This window comes from Squalius cephalus (assembly GCF_949319135.1).
Source record: "Squalius cephalus genome assembly, chromosome: 19".
NCBI lineage: Eukaryota > Metazoa > Chordata > Actinopteri > Cypriniformes > Leuciscidae > Squalius > Squalius cephalus.
In genome coordinates this window covers 1,561,291-1,574,522 of record NC_137140.1, presented here as the reverse complement: position 1 = coordinate 1,574,522, position 13,232 = coordinate 1,561,291, and the positions used below count along the sequence as shown (strand labels likewise).

General features: G+C 33.7%; 1 protein-coding gene across 2 annotated transcripts in view; it reads right to left on the bottom strand.

Moving 5' to 3' along the window:
* Positions 1-8,689, bottom strand: part of abcc3 (ATP-binding cassette, sub-family C (CFTR/MRP), member 3) — a 98,114-nt gene extending 89,425 nt beyond the window's left edge. For both annotated transcript variants that reach the window (XM_079851960.1, XM_079851959.1), the window contains exon 1: positions 8,404-8,689. In XM_079851960.1, the coding sequence (XP_079708086.1) occupies positions 8,404-8,439 (36 nt within the window). In that variant the 5' untranslated portion in view covers positions 8,440-8,689. The remainder of the gene's footprint in view (positions 1-8,403) is intronic.
* Positions 8,690-13,232: the final 4,543 nt, after the last annotated feature.

Below are 13,232 nucleotides of genomic sequence, written 5' to 3'. Positions count from 1 at the left end.
GCCGCGTTTCCATTACCCTTCAAATTGCGCAAATTGAAATTGCTAATTGAAAATATGCTTAATGGAAACACATCATTTTCACCAAAAATTTACCCATTTATCGCAAAAAAGTTTTTACGCTCGCGTGAGGAGGTTTTTTTCAGGCAATTCGAAAAAGAAATATTTGCAAAACTGCAATGTAAACACTTTTTGTGCATTTACAGTCACCTGACGTAGATGACGCGGTGTGTTTGGACAGAATACGAGACAGAGCTCTTTATTAAACTCATATAAGACAAAATAATTACAGGAATAATGGATTCTAAACCTCAAATAAATGCCACAATCAAGACCTCAGAGCAGATCTGAGGAAGAAACACCCAGAAACTCCTCATATGTGCATAAGTATAATAAGGGTCGTTCCTTAGCATTAATGCGTGGAAACACACACACATCTCCTTCAATTAATAATAATGGCCAGTGCATTGGCTGGGATATAGTAGCATAAACCCACCAACGTCCGTTGCCATGGTTTTTGGAATGATTTTACTTAATGATTTTACTTATTTACTTTTACTTATTAAAAATTAAGTTTTAGTCGCATAACATCGGTTAATGGAAACACCGTCATTTCGCAATAGTTTTTTGTCCACATTTAGAAAAAAAACGCAAAAGTTTTGCGCAAATCTGTAATGGAAACGTGCCTTCTGTCGTTGAAGTTAATCAGAGAACAAAGGGAACAGAGAAAAACACTCACTGTTCTTGACTAAAAAACTTTTGTAACTTTAATAAGGATTAGTCTATATATAATTTATAATGCAGACTGTTTGATAACTTTATTCAATGTATGTATATGTCCTCCCTGTTAGATGGGCACAGGTAAATATGCTATGTGAGGGTTTATTTTTTGTATGGGTTTATGTGAGAATTGTTTGAAGTTTAGCTAAATTAACAGCTGTAATATTTTTTGAAGCCTAATAAATGTTTTAAAAAAAATTGATAGCTTTCAATTGCAATGACGGAATCACTGTGATGTTGGATGGCTATAATTAATGTTTAAAATTTTGTGTGTATGTCATTTTTATCCAGACATCAATGGCTTATTGATCATTATAGGTGTTATCAATCATTTAGTTGCTGTTGCTAGTTTGAGTTGAGAAATAAGATACACACTTCAGCATTATCACTAATCTGTGTGTGCAGTTTCCATGAGAACCAAGCAAGTTGACTCAGGAAACCATTTGTTTATTATATCGCAATTGCATATTGCAATATTGACCTCAATAATTGCAATATGACATTTTCCCCAAATCGTGCAGCCCTACTATAAATTATGCATAATTACATGCAACTAACCTTCAACCAAACCCTAATCCAACCCTAACCCTATAGTAAGTACATCTAGATGCTTAATATTACTCAGTACTTAAAGGTCCCATTGCATGAAAATTTTCAGGTTTAAGGTTTTTTAACCTTAATATGAGTTCCCCTAGCCTGCCTATGGTCCCCCAGTGGCTAGACGTTTTGATGGGTATAACCCAAGCCCTGGGTATTTTTGAGAAAATGAAAGCTCAGACGGGCGAATCTAGAAATCTTCCCCTTATGTTGTGTCATAAGGTGAAAGGTCACCTCCCCTTTCTCTTCTTTGCCTTGTCCCGCCCATGAGAAAATGAGCTGTGCGAGCGCGATATTGGATTTTCCTCGAGAGACATCATGGCTTGCAAACGAGCGAAGCATGGCAGTTGCTCAGTGTTTGGATGTACAAATGAACACAAAGGTATTTTTTTAGTTCCTTCATCCGAGCCTCTGAAGAACCAGTGGGTTATGTGGATTTCTGATGTGTAACTGTTCAAGTTCAGACAGATAATCTTTCTCTCAAAGTCGTTCAACACTGTTTATGCATCAGTAAATCAAGCCAGTGACTAAACGCTCAACTTCACGTCGTTTCTCTTAGTAGGATGAAAATAATCTTACTTAAACTGTGATTAATATATATATATACAGATAGCGATCAATGAACAATCCCTTTACAGTCGCCCAAGCTGTCAATCACACAGCGTGAGTTCATCTGGACACTTGCCAAAACTCGTTATGAAATCAATGACGCTGTTACGCTGCACAACGAAGCTCTTACTGTACTGACCTCATGTTTGCATTGGTGAAATCATTAGTGAGAGTGCAGAAACTGCGTTGCAGTGATAAGATCTTTCACGCGATCAACAGGCTGTCATCTGCTCAATGCTCATCACTGCAACCTTTTATGTGATGGGAATAGATCTAAATACTTAAAAAACTTCTCACGATTCGTTAATCCAGATAGCTGTAATAGTAAAAACGTATAATAGCTGTAATAGTAAAAGTTTTCGAGAGAGTTCCACATGTAATGCTAGATATTTCATATGCAAGCATGTCAGCCAATCACAGCAGTGGGCGTTTACACTGAAGACTCACAGCAGCCAATCACAGCAGAGGGCGTTTACACTGAAGACTCACAGCAGCCAATCACAGCAGTGAAGTCTCACAGCAGCCAATCACAGCAGAGGGCGTTTACACTGAAGACTCACAGCAGCCAATCACAGCAGTGAAGTCTCACAGCAGCCAATCACAGCAGTGGGCGTTTACACTGAAGACTCACAGCAGCCAATCACAGCAGTGAAGTCTCACAGCAGCCAATCACAGCAGTGGGCGTTTACACTGAAGACTCACAGCAGCCAATCACAGCAGTGGGCGTTTACACTGAAGTCTCACAGCAGACACGCCCCTTCAAACAGAGCGTTCAAATCAGAGGCTAAAATCAGGCTAGGAAATATGCATTTTATTTCTAAATTATAACCACTTTTGATCTAAAAAACATACTAACATTATAAGGACACCCCAGGAAACATTCTAAAATAATAAAATAATCCATGCAATGGGACCTTTAAATATATAATTACAGTGTAACAATTACATCCTAAAATGTTCATCTTTGCTAACGTTAGTTAATAAAAAATCCAGCAGTTTATTGTTAGTTCATGTTAGTTCACAGTGCATTAACTAATGTTAACAAGATCTTAGTATTAGTATTAGTAAATGTGAAAATTTATATTAACAAAGATTAATAAATGCTGTATACGAGGAGTTCATTATTAGTTTCTGTTATTGTAGTTAACTAATGTTAACTAATGAACCTTATTGTAAAGTGTTACCGTTTTACTCAATAGTGTTTAACTGTGTAAAGCAAACGCTGGCCTGCTTGGGTCAAGAGATTGTAGAAATTATGTTTTTGCGAATATTGCGTTTCATGCAGAGTGTAATAGAGCTGTTCGTGAGTGTAGAAGATCTGCAACGTTTAAAAGATCAAAGTGCAGGAAAATAAAGTTTGTGTCTCCTTAAAGAAAGAATCAATTCTGAACTTCATGAAACGAGTCGTCAGTAATTCAGTTTCACTCACTTCCGTAACATTTCTACATAGGTTTGTAACTAATTTGCATGAATGGTCTTGATTGGCTGAGCAGCGTCTCTTAGCTCCGCCCTCAAACACTGTAGTGTATCTGAGACTGGAAGAGTTCGGTTTGTGTTGTTCATGTGGAGAAGACGCTGTTTTCTGAGATTGATACGGTAAAACCCACGCCATCGTTACTGTTCATATCACTGTGATCAAGAGCTGAGATTCAGATATGATAATGAGCGTTTGGTTTCTGACCAATCAGAGCAGAGCAGCTCTCAGAGAGGCGGAGCCTAGAGAGACTGAATCTTTGACCGCAGCGCTTCAGACACTGAGAGGAAAGAGCTGATGTGCAGTGGAGATTATGAGGAGATGGAAGTGTTTCTGAGCTTGAATGTAAACCTGAACGAGTAAAGCTGAGGTTTGCTTTTCCTGGAGGAAATACCAGAATGAATGTTGTTAAAGTTTTAGATAAGTTTAGATTTCAGGCTTTGGCTGTGTGTAAATGAAACAAACATTTGAACACAGATGCTATCTATCTATCTATATACATTATCTATCTATCTATCTATCTATCTATCTATCTATCTATCTATCTATCTATCTATTTACATTATCTATCTATCTATCTATCTATCTATCTATCTATCAATCTATCTATCTATCTATCTATCTATTTACATTATCTATATATCTATCTATCTATCTATCTATCTATCAATCTATCTATCTATTTACATTATCTATCTATCTATCTATCTATCTATCTATATACATTATCTATTTACATTATCTATCTATCTATCTATCTATATACATTTATATATCCATCTATCTATATACATCTATCTATCTATCTATATCTATCTATCTATCTATCTATCTATCTATCTATCTATCTATATACATCTATCTATCTATACACATCTATCTATCTATCTATCTATCTATACACATCTATCTATCTATCTATCTATCTATATACATCTATCTATCTATCTATCTATATACATCTATCTATCCATCTATCTATATACATCTATCTATCTATCTATATCTATCTATCTATCTATCTATCTATATACATCTATCTATCTATACACATCTATCTATCTATCTATACACATCTATCTATCTATCTATCTATCTATATACATCTATCTATATACATATATCTATCTATCTATCTATCTATCTATCTATATCTATCTATCTATCTATCTATCTATATACATCTATCTATCTATACACATCTATCTATCTATCTACCTATATACATCTATCTATCTATCTATATACATCTATCTATCTATCTATATACATCTATCTATCTATCTATATACATCTATCTATCTATCTATCTATCTATCTATCTATCTATCTATCTAAAAACTTTATTGTTTAAATAAAAAAAGACAAAAATTGCACAATATGTGATGCAACTCCTTAAAAAGACTATGTTGAAATCTGACTGCCCCAAAATGAATCACACTTTATATTCTTGTCATTATAAAGCAACACACAAGCAGCACATTAAAATACAAAAATACTTGTGAATAAATAAATGTTTTCTGCAGTTAATAGGCAAGTCTTTCATCACAGAACCGGAGTCACTCCACAGTAACTATCAACAAAAGGCCCCCGAGGGAAACTAACTCACTGCAATACCACAGAGAGGTAAATAAGTAATAGGTTCCTTTTATTTAAACATGTATTAAATAATCCCCCATAAAGCAGGCACTTTAGTCTTTAAGTGTTCGCCTGAATCGACCGCATTGCTAATAGGGATTTATCCGATCACGAGACGATCCAGGCGAAATCAAGTAGGTCGACGCTGATGAGAGAAACAAACACGGGTCAAGCGAGGACAGGGATTAGAAACGGAGCAGCGAATAAATATTAATATAGATATTTCCGGCCCCAGAACGAGAGACCTTACCTGACATTTCACACACGCCAGTAATTGCTTTAGCTCTCGTTGTAGTAACACTCAGAATTAAAGACTGGGAGGTAATCCCTGCTGGATTAACTCCAGGCAAACCCAACATTATTCAGACCCCGGATATCATTTTTGATATTTGTTTACTAGTGTGTGCAGGACACTATAGCACATTTATGGAAGTGAGGAGAGCAGAATAAAGTGGCATATTATCCCCAAATATTCTTCATACAGTGTAAAATATATAAAAATTTTGGACCAGAAATGATTGGGACACTTTGAGCTGATCATGTTTTGCTGAAGTGTGTTTTCTTTAATTGCTAATGCTCTTTTTACACACAGACTGAACACAATGAAGCATTGCTTGGTGATTGGTTGAGCTAAACTGGTATTATCTAATTGTGTAGTTAAATTTAACAGCTGACAGATATTCAACATAATTCATGTGTGAGACAGTCTTAGTCGAACATTTTAGAGTTGATTTTTTTGGGAACTCTGTTCAAAAGAACTGATTCAGTGAAATGAGTGTGTTTAATGAGGAAGACGTTCCGCAGCGTCCATTAATATTAACATTAATGTGTTATTTTTCCCCAAATTCTGTGTTATTGAGGGTCGGGGCACGTCGTCACAGGCTCTGGAGAGAAATCTCTGTTGTTTGCGAGGTTATTCCAGGTAAAGGCTTATTCTCTGGGTCATTACTCTCCCATACAGTCTGTATTACAGACGATCAACAGTATGTAGGTTAAGAAGAAATGCAAAGAGCTGGAAACCTCTTCTGTTCCCCTGCTGGAAGTCTTCAATCCTGGGTCAAAACGGGACATATGAGCGTGAAAATCAAGGTTTCTTTTGGACGCCTTCTGTTAAACGTGTTAAGGAGAGTCTTTGGTCATATATATATATATCAGCACAATCAGCACTATAGTATTGAGTGCACGTGCAACCACTCCAAGTACCTTAGCAACTGCATAGTAACACTCTGGTAACCACCCACGTCACCCTAGCAACCGCATAGCAACACCCTAGCAACCCCCTGAAGTAATCTAGCAACACTATAGCAGCCACACAGAACACCCTCAACCACCTATCAACCATAGCTAGCAACCACTCATGCCACCCTAACAACCGCATAGCAACACCCTAGCAACCACTCCAAGTACTCTAGCAACACCAGAGCAGCCACCGAGAACACCATAGTACACCCTCAACCACCTAGCAACCATCCAGTATACCCTAGCAACTCCTTAGAAGCCACTCATGCCACCCTAGCAACTGCATAGCAACCACCCCAAGTACTTTATCAACACCCTCAACCACCCTGCAACACCCTAGAAACCATCCAGTATACCCTAGCAACCACTCATACCACCCTAGCAACCGCATATCAAACACCCTACCAACCACCCCTAGTACTCTAACACCCTAGCAACACCCTCAACCACCTATCAACCATCCAGTATACCCATAGCAACCACTCATGCCACCCTAACAACCGCATAGCAACACCCTAGCAACCACTCCAAGTACTCTAGCAACACCAGAGCAGCCACCGAGAACACCATAGTACACCCTCAACCACCTAGCAACCATCCAGTATACCCTAGCAACTCCTTAGAAGCCACTCATGCCACACTAGCAACTGCATAGCAACCACCCCAAGTACTTTATCAACACCATAGCAACACCCTCAACCACCCTGCAACACCCTAGAAACCATCCAGTATACCCTAGCAACACCCTAGCAACCACTCATGCCACCCTAGCAACCGCCTAAAAACACCCTAACAACCAAGTTCCGAGTTTTGACACTGGAAGCACCACTCACATGTTCTTCAGGAAATGTACATTATTATTATTCTTCTGTCCACCGTTGGTCATAGACCCATGAATGAGGCGTCAGATCGACTCTCATCTGAGGTCTACATTACAGATGTAAGTGTGTCGACTCATACGATGAGATGTTCATCACTGCCGTGTTTCCTCAGCTCACGCTGCAGTTTGAGCATCAGTGATATGATTAGACTCGCTGTGCAGCTGCTGGGATGATCTGCTGGGATGATCTGCTGGGATGATCTGCTGTACTGGTCGAGACGATCAGCCGGTTTTACTCTCTCAGGTTTAGATTAGATTCTGATGCACGAGACACAAGGAAACACACTGCTCTCTTCATCTCCTGATCTGCATCTGTGTGTGTGTGTGTGGGCATAGTTAAACGCAACTAACCCTAACCCTATAGTAAGTACATGTAGTTAATCAATATTACACAGTACTTACATGTATAATTACACTGTAACAACTAAGTGTATATAATCCATCATTCAGTTTATAAAACAGTTTCATAAACGTTAAACTTAATTGAACTTTATACATGCATCTAATTTAATTTGCAATGCTAAAATTAATTTCATTCAGTTTTTGCATGTTTGTAGAAAAATGCTTTTTATTTAAATAAACTGCTAATGTATAATTCCTAAATATATTCCAGTTTTTCCGCTATTAAAGTATTCAAACTCAATTATTATTTTAATAGACTATCTATTTCTGTGTGTACTTTACTGCCTTGCTTTACCTTGAGCTTCTTGTCCTCTTTTTGTGTGTGTGTGTGATACATGTATCCGCTGTGATCTTTGTTCAATAATATAGTATTTAAACTCAAACCTCGGTTCTCGCTGTTGAACCGAGTCACTACGAATCGAACACGTCCGGTGTTCGGTTCACTGAAAACAGTGCTCGGAACCACATACTACTCGCACTGCTTTTATCATATCTTTCTATGGCAGAAATAGTATGCTAGTAGTATGCGGTTCCGAATTCAGCATGAGTCAACAGTTGGCTCTAGAACACAAGAAACGATTCACTAACAACTCGGAACCGATTCAGTGAAACGATCCGACTCAGAAAGGTTAGACGCTTTGCTTCTGCGTAACGCGCTACTCCAGCAACTCATATGATTCGTTCGTAGTTTAACGAGTGTCAAGGAAACAGAGCACAGCAGAAAAGCTTCTTTATATATAATTTACAGCTGAAAACCGCCGAACCCAGATGTGTTTGGAGAACTCACCCAGAATGGCAGCTCGCGGCCGCATAAGAACTCCATTCGCGCTGATGTTAATGGACCTCTTCCTAGTGCCGGGAGGATGTGGCTGCTTTTCTCTTTTCTTCTTGCATGCAACTAAAACACACGGTCATGGACGACACACACTGCACCGACGGACAGCCAGATAATGTGTGTGTGTGTGTGTATGTGTGTGTGTGTGTGGTCGGTCCCGACCCTCCTCCCCCCGTCCAGAACCGAGAGCGCATTAGAGACAGTCTGTCACTCAGAGGTTGTCATGGCACGAGACTCCGCCCCCTTTTCTGCGCGTGCTAGCGAGCAAACACCTCGGGTCGGGTGTTCGTGGGGTTTGATGGGGTGGAGAGAGGCCGTGCGAAAACAAGAAATAATGTAATACATATATAAAAACAAGATTAAAGTTACACAATAAATACATTTGAAACCAATACAAAAATAATTTAAATAAATAAATGATAAATTAATACATTATGTTAAAATAAATGTATTAAAATAAATAAAAAAATAAATATTTAAATAAAAATAATTTAAATAATAAATGATAAATTAATACATTATATTAAAATAAATGTATTAAAATAAATAAAAATAAAAATATTTAAATACAAATAATTTAATTAAATAATAAATTAAATGCAAATTAGTATATAAAATAGTATTTCAATAAATTAAATAAATTTGATTAAACATAAATTAAATAAATAACATCAACAAAATAATACATTTGAAACAAATTAAAAATAATGAAAATAAATAAATAATACATTATGTTTAAATAAATTGTTTAAAATAAAAAAATAAAAATTAGTATATAAAATAGTATTTAAATAAATTAATTAATTTGGATTAAACATAAATTAAATAAATAACATCAACAAAACAAATACATTTGAAATAATACAACTTTATTAAAATACAAATAAACTAATACATTAAATACAAATAAATAAAAACAATGATTAAAAGAAATAAATGATAAATTAAATCAAATGTATATTTAAATAAATAAATAAATACATTAAATAAAAATTTGTTTAAAAAATAGTATTTAATTTTTTTTGATTAAACATTAAGCAAATAACATCAACAAAATAATAAATTTGAAACAAATAATAAATAATTAAAATAAGTAAATAATACATTATGTTAAAATAAATTGATTAAAATAAAAAAAATGTATATAAAATAGTATTTAAATTAATTAATTAATTTGGATTAAACATAAATTAAATAAATAACATCAACAAAAAATACATTTGAAACAAATAAAAAAATAAATAAAAATAAATGAATACATTATATTAAAATAAATTGATTAAAATATATAAATACAACTTTATTAAAATACAAATAAACTAATACATTAAATACAAATAAATAAATACAATGATTAAAATAAATAAATGATAAATTAATACATAATATTAAAATAAATAAATAAATAAAATGTATATTTAAATAAATAAATACATTAAATAAAAATTAGTTTAAATAATAAATAATTAAAATAAATAAATAATAAATGAATACATTATATTCAAATAAATAAAACTTTATTTAAATACAAATAAATTAATACAATGATTAAAAATGATCAAATTGATTAAAGTTAATAAATGAATTAATGTAAAATAAGGTGAAACTAAGTAACTACTAAAATTAAAATAAATAAATGTAACTTATATGTATGATGTAATGTAACTTAGATGTAATGTAATAGAAACTAAATATTTTACACATTTATTACATTCATTTTTCACAGTATTATTTAGGTTTTATAGCTGAAAATATTTAGTGTCCTTTTAAATGTAGGATCTCTCTCATGATTATCTGTCATATTTGATGGATTCATAATTAAAGCAGATTAATCCAAACCTCTCACATGCCAACAAATTTAGTAAACATTCACAAAATTAGTTTTCCAGATGATTTATCTAACATCTGGGGAATAGTCAATAATTTTGTCCCCAAAATTATGCCTATAGGTCAGAACACACACACACACACACACACACACACACACACACACACACACACACACACACACACACACACACACACACACACACGATTTTTCTAAGACTATGGACACTAGACTTGATTAGTTAACATGAGCTAATGATGCACAAGACAGCTAATATTAATGCATTAAATAATGCTATTAAATTAGTAACCAGAGACATCTTTGACCGATCCCCATGTGTGTTACAATGCTTTCATACATCGCAGGAAAAACCACACACACATATATTTGCATTATTATTTATGCCCCAAAGGAAGATGATGCTTACAAGACCTTCATTTGGATTCATGCAAATTGTTGTCGGGTTCATATTTAGCATCATATTTATATCGGACTGTTGCTGGCACGAATCTGTCCATGTTGAACAGCATTTAGAAACCCAGAGGAAAGGCCTGTGTGTGTGTTTATCTCTCCATAAGTCTTTATATAACACAATAACTATCTGTTGTTGTTTTTTGCCTCCATTATTTTTCTTAACTGTAAGTCATGATAATTGCTGAATCATAAGATAAAAAAAAATTTGCTCTGAGTTGGGGAAACCCAAAAAATATCAAGGGTTACAAGATAAAGCACACGACTACAGCAAACACTTTCAAGGGCAAATGCTATAACAATCCAGAGAGATTGCTAACTCATTGTGACAGCTTGGCTTTTAAAAATGATTAATATGTTATGTGTTTCTTGAACAGTGGGGTTTCTGTTCTTTTTGGGTGTCGCGCGCCCTCTAGTGGTTCAACAGAGGCGTCAGAATAATGTCAGACAGGTTATTATTCACCTTAGAGAGAATATCTAGAGAGTTTGTGTCTGTTTGTCAGACAGTACAGGTAACCATACACAACATACGGATAGAATTGTTTTACACTGACAATAAATACAGATGAGATAACCCAATATTACATAAACACATGTAAATAAGCACACATAAGCCTGGGGTTTTCAGACTGGGGTCCGGGGAAAAGCTTAGAGAAAAGCAGTGTACATTAAAAAAAAAAAAAAAAAAAAAGTAAAAGATTAATCTAACTAAATAAATACATTTTAATAAAATAAAATAATAATGAATTGATACATTATATTAAAGTAAATTGATTTAAATAAATAAAATAAAGGTGATTAAACTAAAAACATAAATTAAATAAAAATAAGATTAAACTAACAAAATAAATAAATGTTATAAATGTAATAAATAATATTTTTTAAATAAATAATAAATCAATACATTGTATTAAATTAAATTGATTAAAATAAATAAAATTGTATTTAAATAAATAAAATCTAATTAAACTAAAAACATAAATAATAAAGAAATAAATACAATTATTTAAATAAAACTAAATGAAAATTAATAAAATAATAAATGAAAACATTCAATTAAAATAAATGAATAAAACGAAAAAATGTGTATTTAAATAAACTGAATACATTTGTTAAACTAAAAACATAAATTTAAATAAGATTAAACTAACAAAATAAATAAATTTGAATAAAATAAAAATTAATTAATTAATTAATAACATAATAAAATAAACTGATTAAAATAAATAAATACATCTGTATTTAAATAAATAAATACATCTGTATTTAAATAAATGAAATCTACTTAAACTAAAAACATAAATAAAAATAAGATTAAAATTAAATGCGACACAAACCGAAGTGTTGTTCCTCAGTTTGACCACTAGATGGCGCCCGTGTCCACTCACTGCTTAACCACCATAATACGATTAACTAGCTAACAAGTAACGACTTTCATAATAACATGGTCGCACCTCTGTCGTTTGAACGACGTTAATTTACCAATATATGATTGATTCGAGATAGCAATTAATGTATTTAATATAAGTAGGCTACTATAGTTACTTTACACAAACAACAGAAAGCCGTTCATTGTTAACCAAGTTAACCTGCCGTGTTTGGTATAAACTTACTCTCTTAGTCCGCAGTTTTCTTGCTGCTTGTAACGATATGAGGACTTCAATGTTTGTTTTTTTTTAGTTCCCTTCCCTGTCGTTTTGTTTTGTTTGAGTCTTCGCGGGATTTCTCCTACGTAATACGCCGGGGTTCCCTTACGCATTTACGCGCATGCGCACACTTCAAAACAGTGGATGGATGGAAAGGGAAGATAGATAGATAGATAGATAGATAGATAGATAGATAGATAGATAGATAGATAGATAGATAGATAGATAGATAGATAGATAGATAGATAGATAGATAGATAGATAGATAGATAGATAGATAGACTCTAAAAACTGCTGGGTTGTGTTAACCCAATTTTGGGTCAAATATGGTCTCACCCAACGTTGGGTTAAAAATTCAATTTAAAAATGGACAAACCCAGCCGTTGGTTTACATTTTTATTGTAACCAATGCAATTTGTCTATTTTTAAATTACATTTTTGTCCATTTTTGATTTTGTTCAAAATGCAATTTGTCCATTTTTTAAATTGCATTTTTAACCCAACGTTGGGTTAGTCCATATTTGACCCAAAATTGGGTTAAAAACAACCCAGCATTTTTTAGAGTGAGATAGAATGGACGCTTAAAAATTTGTCTCAATGTCTTAGAAATAGTACATAAAATGGCAGCTTAATTGATTCTAAATGAGCCTCTCCAAAGGCCAAAGTTTGGAGGATGTGGCTTCAACTATAGCTTGAGTCTAAGAGGAGTATAGAATTGAGAAATCTCAATAAAAAAGAAGAAGAAAAAGTTTTTTCAAGCCAACTTAATGATAGAAAAGTGACTCTTTTTCTCTCCTGAAATCAATCATAAACTTTTACATGCCGTCCATCATCAG